We start from the raw sequence: 7,461 nt of genomic DNA, 5'->3' as shown, positions 1-7,461 counted from the left end.
ATTTATAAAACTTTACATCTAAGCATCTGCTGTTTTTAAAGTAACTTAATATAGAAAATAATCTTTTGAAAAATAAATGATAACATAAAAAATAGTTTTTTTGCTGGACGAAATGTATAAATAAATATAATATGACAAATGTCTCTAATGTCTGAATATTAAGGATGATTTGAGAATATTTAATGGATAGGAAACCCAGCAATGGTTTACGCTGTCTTCTTGGAGTTCATGTCTTTTGATGGCCATTTTGAATTTTTTTTTTTACCAGGTGGTTGCAAAATATACAAACTATGTAAAAACATATAATTAAATTAAACTATACAAACTATGAATAAGATAATACAAATAACCACATTTTGTAATTTTATTTTACATTCAAATTGTATTAGACATACACTTTGCATTTTTCAGTTTCTTTTGCCATTTTGTCAGACCCAGATATTCATAACAAAAAATTTTGTTCAAGCATATGAAGACTTCTGGAAGATAGTTTAAATAGAATCTGTCATTTAGAAAAAAATAAAGACACTATTTGAAGATGTTATATGATTAGTCTTCTAAAAAAATCATGCCATGTTTGTGTACTATTGCCTTACTATTACCATTGCCTTGTCCACTTAGATTGTATGCAATGAATAGGAAATAGTGATGTGAAAATATAGCATGGACTATTTTATGGCAGAGCAGACAGTGCAGTTGTCCTGCGGGTCTTAGTCTTAAAGGTTGGGGGACCTCCACAAGTTTAATATACAAAAATAGGAACATGCAGAAAAATACATTTTAAAAGATGTATAAAAAGAAAGTAAGACCTAAAATTTGCATCTTCAAACTCCCATCTTTAAATAACTTTTAAATGGATCTAGCTTTTAAGAGAGTTGATACATTATCAAATCTATAAAATTCTTAAGAGAAGCATGGAAGACCATAGTGAAAGGATTTCATTCATTCATTCACTGGACCATTGATAAAATATGATGTGTTCACTTAGGTTAACAAAATTCTGTTCTGGTGAAAAAAAAAAGTTTCTGATACATTTTCAGATGTAATAATGGCAATGTCCTTGGCTCTGAAGATTAAGGATGACATAAGTTAAAAGAGATAATTTACGAAGTCTTGTAAAATACCTTATCTTTAGGCCTTAACACAGCATTGGTACATTTACACGAGACTGTTTTTAATGTTATAGCATTAATCTGATTTACTAGAATTCATTATTCAGTTAGATGACATTCTGTTTTAAAATATTTTAATCTGTACCAATGAAACAGATTGACACTTGATACTTTTTACAAAATCATGATAGCCCATATTTAGTAATATTAATTAAGTGTATTTGTATTAAGTCTTTGAAAGTGGGTTGGAACTTTCACATAAATCCTATCCAGGGACCTCGACTTGTTTAAATCTGCTCCTGGATTAATCTATGGACAAATGGTTCATGTTTTAGAAGATGATTTTTTGTCTTCAAAATGTTATTATTGAAGAAACGAAGAAATTAAATATTTTACGAGCTTGTAAAGTTATTGAATTAATTGGTTGCAGCCAACTGACTAGGGTCAGGAACATATGACCAGTACCAGTATTATATTTGTATCCTAGTGTATTCCTAGTTCTGTATTTTGGATGTGGTTAACTGGATTCTTGGCTTCTATGGAAAACAAAATATTTTCACACCAATGGCCATGCATTTTTACTTCTTTATTATTCCTTGTAATAACCCCCACAGGCCTTATCCGTAACTGGACTAAATGGGTTATCGTCTCCTGTTTAATTTTGGTTTTTCCAAAAATTGTCACCCCTTCTGCGTAATAAACTCGATAGTATGAATGTCTATTCTCTGCCAAATCCAACCAGTCATTGTCTCCTACACGGATCTGTATTTCATAAAAGACTGAAGTAAAGCAATCCGAATTTTCTGGTTTGTTCCATTTGATTTCTGTCTGGGTTCTGGTCTCCTCCCAAATGTTAAACAGTGTCTTTTCTGGCTTTATTGGTAGTGGGAGGCAATCCTCCGGACTCTCTTTAGTTATTTCTTTCTGCAAGTCTTCTGGGATCCTGTTAATGTTAGAATTTCAGTCAATTAATTAACAAGCTTAATTGATAGAAAACAAAATTTAATACAGCTCATTCATTCTTTCACATGGGATCTGATGGACCACAGAGCTTTCTAGGACCTATGCACAGGTAACAGAGGTTACTAGGGCCTATGCACAAGTAACAAAGCTTTCTAGGGCCTATGCACAGGTAACAGAGGTTACTAGGGCCTATGCACAAGTAACAAAGCTTTCTAGGGCCTATGCACAAGTAACAGAGGTTACTAGAGCCTATGCACAAGTAACAAAGCTTTCTAGGGCCTATGCACAGGTAACAGAGGTTACTAGGGCCTATGCACAGGTAACAGATGTTACTAGGGCCTATGCACAGGTAACAGAGGTTACTAGGGCCTATGCACAGGTAACAGAGGTTACTAGGGCCTATGCACAAGTAACAAAGCTTTCTAGGGCCTATGCACAGGTAACAGAAGTTAGTAGGGCCTATGCACATGTAACAGAGGTTACTAGGGCCTATGCACAAGTAACAAAGCTTTCTAGGGCCTATGCATAGGTAACAGAGGTTAGTAGGGCCTATGCACAGGTAACAGAGGTTACTAGGGCCTATGCACAAGTAACAAAGCTTTCTAGGGCCTATGCACAGGTAACAGATGTTACTAGGGCCTATGCACAAGTAACAAAGCTTTCTAGGGCCTATGCACAGGTAACAGAGGTTACTAGGGCCTATGCACAAGTAACAAAGCTTTCTAGGGCCTATGCACAGGTAACAGAGGTTACTAGGGCATATGCACAAGTAACAAAGCTTTCTAGGGCCTATGCACGGGTAACAGAGGTTACTAGGGCCTATGCACAAGTAACAAAGCTTTCTAGGGCCTATGCACAGGTAACAGGTTAGTAGGGCCTATGCACAGGTAACAGAGGTTAGTAGGGCCTATGCACAGGTAACAGAGGTTACTAGGGCCTATGCACAGGTAACAGAGGTTACTAGGGCCTATGCACATGTAACAAAGCTTTCTAGGGCCTATGCACGGGTAACAGAGGTTACTAGGGCCTATGCACAAGTAACAAAGCTTTCTAGGGCCTATGCACAGGTAACAGAGGTTAGTAGGGCCTATGCACAGGTAACAGAGGTTAGTAGGGCCTATGCACAGGTAACAGAGGTTACTAGGGCCTATGCACAGGTAACAGAGGATACTAGGACCTATGCACAAGTAACAAAGCTTTCTAGGGCCTATGCACAGGTAACAGAGGTTTCTAGGGCCTATGCACAAGTAACAGAGGTTTCTAGGGCCTATGCACAAGTAACAAAGCTTTCTAGGGCCTATGCACAATCTACATTGGTTGATTCAGGTAGCCTACGTCCCTTTGAAAAGCCAACAAAAAAAAAAAAAAGGAATTCTAGAATTCAAGTGACAAAAGTGTGTGGTTGTTGGTAGGGCACATTCCAGTAGAGGATAAAAACGTGTGAGGGAAGATTCTTAATCTGGGTATTCCATCAAAATAATTAACAGAATCTAGATCTTTACAAACTACATATAGGCAATTTCAACATTAGCATTAGAGAAGAACATGTATCAGCTATATATATATATAATGTTTGACTTGTTTCTTTCTTGCTATGTTGAAATGGCTGGTATGTGTACGGAGCCTTTTTTTTGCCTCGCCATTAACACACATATACATGCGTTTATATATACAGCTGTTTTGTATTTGAAAAAAAAAATGTGTATAAAGTGTCCTTATTTTATTTTTGACATGTTTACCCTGCAATTAAAAAATGGAAAGACTTTGTATACACTGTATACACACCGTCAACTGAATTCTCTAAAAACTTACACACCACCGGTCATTCTTTCATTCACTTCAACTGACCTATACAAGTACAACGAGAACAAAGCAAGGAAACAGAAGCATAAGAAAGCAAGAAATACGGATCCGCCGAGAACTGGTTAGATAATTCATTCCTATCTCCAAAAGACCTACAGAAAAACGTTGAAGAATTCAACCCCAAGTTAATCCGAGAGTGTACGTTATTCTTAAGATAACGGTGCATTTCAAACCCAACACGGAGAAACAGAACAGAACAAGATACAGTTCCCATACTGATGCACCAGCCTAGCCTACAAAATAGTAGTCAATAAGTCCTTAGAAACTTCTTCGTTCTCATTTTTCATGTTGGAGAGTTCAGATCAGTAATCCTATATATGAGATGAACCGCGCAGTGGTTTCCAGATCAGGCAATTCTCCGAATTGATTCTCTTCTATAGAAGGGTTTTGGGGGCCAGGATTGCTTGGGCCTTTTAATAAAGTATGCAGCTTTGAAGGACATAGGCTACATGGTCAGCATTCACTGGTGATGCTCCACAAGGGCAAGTTTCGCTAGTCCTGACTTTAGCTTTCGGAGCATATATTGTCTCATTTTTGGTGTGTCTGGTTCTGAGACGAAAAATGATGCGTTTGTCATGTCCAGATAGCTTAAAATATGCGTCTTTTTTTTCTTGTAATTGAGATGTGCGCTGGCCCAATTCTCATTTATTCTACACTTTATCATTTTCATAATTTATTCTGGGTAGAGAGGAATTTTCATTTGTTTGTTCGTTCTTCCATCTTTGGCCAGTATATCTGCTTTTTCATTGCCTTCTAATTCAATATGTGCTGGAATCCATTGAAGAACAGTTTCTTTGCTGTAGATGTTAAGGTTTATAAGAGCTGTCCTGAGTTGCTTTAAATATGAAGTATCCATGTTTTACAGGCTTTGAAGGCCTGTTTTGTCATCGGTCAGTAAGACAATTTGGCTGTTTAGTGTACATGGATAGTTTATTACTGTGGTGGCTGCTAGTTCAAGTGCTTGCCTTTCTGCTTATGGCTGTCTTAAGAACAATATTGAAAACCAACTACTCATCAATCCCTGCGACCAAGGGATCAGTTGAAAAAAAAACAGCAAGATTCAATTACTATGTTTCCTAACTAACTCTTGTATATTTATAATGCATGTTTCATATTGTTATAACCCTATTCGCGACGCAAAAGGGTTAACTGTGTGTGATCAGCTGACATATGTGACACAGGCCAGTAATACAGTTTAGCATGTTATATTGAAAGGCAAGGGACAGTACTGGCATGAACTTTGCACGTGAAGAGCGCCCGTGTTATGGTCATCTGATCATAAGCCTTTGCAGACCAGACACAGTGTGTAGGAAAGCGGCAGTTCAAGACTGGAGAGCGTTGAGACCGGGACTGTTAGTCAGCCATGAAGTCGGTCCCGGTGCAGTCCTCCAGTGAAACGTACGAGTCCAGGAAGAGACAGTAGAGTTATGAGTTTAGTACAGTGATATACGGTCTAACGTTGTAGCAGTTGATTGTGTTGCCAATTGTGTCGTATTGGCTGTTTGATTTGACCCTTATTAAAGTACCAGATTATTTGGAGCCTTGTTGTCAAGTTGTTGATGTGTTGTGTTGTGTTTACAGAAGGCCTGATTAGGAGAGGATCGTAACAATATTCATCGCTACTGTATACCTGTGTGCAATATGTGTTTCTGGTTATGTGTGTTTGGTTGCTTTATTATTTTTTTTATTGTATGGTGTTTTTTTGTGTTTTTTTTTTAAATAAAAGATGGTGTTGAAACGAAACCTAAATGTGCAATAAATTGCATTGGCAGAGTTGAAGTCTTACATACATGACACTACGACTTGTTTGACACGTGAATAGGCGTAGTAGAATCTATATGTACCGGTAATATATAAGACATAAAAGCCAAGGAAACAATTTCTGCTTGACGATAATAGTGAATTTCGGAAATCTTCACTTATTCTTTCCCTCAGAATTTAGGTCTAAACATTCCGCATTCTATGCGACAAAGTAGATCACAACTAGTTTATGTAAAACAATGTGAGCTTTATATTAAAATTAATTAATCTTCGGACTCGAAGACAGACTCTGCAATTCTATTTTACAATTGAAAAGTATGATGGCATGTATAGACTAATGTAATTGTATTCTTACTTATCTTGAAGATCTAATTCTAATATATCTATAATATATATATAATATAATTCTAGGATGGCTGCCTAGTCGTGCGGTTTTCGCGCTGGACTGTCGTTCGGATTTATCGACGGTCGAGGGTTCAAACCCTGCCCGCTCCCATCCCCCGTCGTCCTGCGGGAGGTTTGGACTAGGAAGTAAACTATCTTCAACTCTGAAGGAACATCCGAAACATGTAAAACATTTTACAAACAAAACATATCGTTAGTGAAAATTTTGTTTAGTGAAAATTTTGTAAAGCTACCTTTTAATTATGGGTACATCCAGCTGTGGAACTCTGTTGGTAGGATATTTAGTAACGTCATTTGAAAGCGCCGTTAGCTGTAGTCCTATATTTAATTTTGGAGGCATGGAGGCATATAAACAGTAAATTAGTCGCCAATCAATGTGTGTACTTCTGAAAGAAAAGCAAAACTTTTGTTTAATAGCTTTCAGAGAAGCTCCGAATAATTTGCTATTTTTTCCCCCCAACAGACTTAAAGTATACTTTAAAAAAAAAAAGAACAGAACCAAAAGGAGACCTCCATATTTGATAGATTATACAAAATAATTTTAAAAAATCACAATAATAATTATTATTATTATCAGTGAGGAAAGACAGACAGAGAGACAGACAGATAAGGTAGCAAGCTAAGTATCATAGATAGACAGAAACAATACTACCTAAATATTTACAAAGATTCATTCTGATCTATGACAAGCTATGCAGTCAAATGGCACACTAATATGGATCTAACAACTTTACACATTCGAACATAAAGAAAAAAATGAACACAAGCTAATCAATACTATAGATTGTACGAGTTGATCAATAATCTATCTGATCAATTTGCCTTGCAATTATTGATCGAATATGCTGAGAGTAGGCTATATTTCTTTTTTTTTATAAGTTCAAATTAACTAATGAACATTATAGTAAATAAATAGGCATATGCTTAGGTCTGACATCTAGCCTACTGTTGTAGGCCTATCACGTTCATGAACATATCAAATAGGCTAATAATAGCACTAGTGAAGAAGGAGCATTTGTACAAATTTGTCCTAGCATATGGAACGAGAAATGTGCCTTTATCTTAGTGTCTGAGTATTTTATTAGATTTTGTATTTGAAGATTATGGTTAAGATTTTTATGTATAATTGCTACTTTACTTTTGAGTCTTTTTCTCCTGAAGGCTTTCTAAATTTGGTGATTTTACTAAAGGTGTTACTCTAGTCAACTTAACACAAATGTATGCGTTTTTTCGTTAATTAATGATTTAAACTTCTTAAGTTGTTGTTTTTTTTAAACCTGGTATTATCATTAATTTTGCCCAAGCACATAAAAGGCTGGCCATGTGACAAAGCCGAAGGGTCCTGGGTTCAAATCCT

The 7,461-nt window shown here is 36.3% G+C and overlaps 1 protein-coding gene across 2 annotated transcripts; it reads right to left on the bottom strand.

Annotated features, from left to right (window-relative positions):
- Positions 1-350: 350 nt before the first annotated feature.
- LOC129927197 (uncharacterized) lies at positions 351-6,880 on the bottom strand. Of its 2 annotated transcripts, none has more exons than XM_056034621.1 (3): positions 6,757-6,880; positions 6,338-6,490; positions 351-2,055 (listed from the first exon to the last, which is right to left on the bottom strand). In XM_056034621.1, the coding sequence occupies exons 2-3, from the start codon at positions 6,442-6,444 to the stop codon at positions 1,596-1,598; spliced, it is 567 nt and encodes a 188-aa protein (XP_055890596.1). In that variant the 5' UTR covers positions 6,445-6,490; positions 6,757-6,880; the 3' UTR covers positions 351-1,595. The 2 variants fall into 2 exon arrangements, with proteins under 2 accessions (XP_055890596.1, XP_055890597.1); XM_056034622.1 differs by having other exon boundaries at positions 6,338-6,487; positions 6,757-6,845.
- Positions 6,881-7,461: the final 581 nt, after the last annotated feature.

The sequence above is a fragment of the Biomphalaria glabrata genome, chromosome 7 (genome assembly GCF_947242115.1).
Source record: "Biomphalaria glabrata chromosome 7, xgBioGlab47.1, whole genome shotgun sequence".
Taxonomy (NCBI): Eukaryota; Metazoa; Mollusca; class Gastropoda; family Planorbidae; genus Biomphalaria; species Biomphalaria glabrata.
This window is presented reverse-complemented; position numbering and strand designations above follow the sequence as displayed.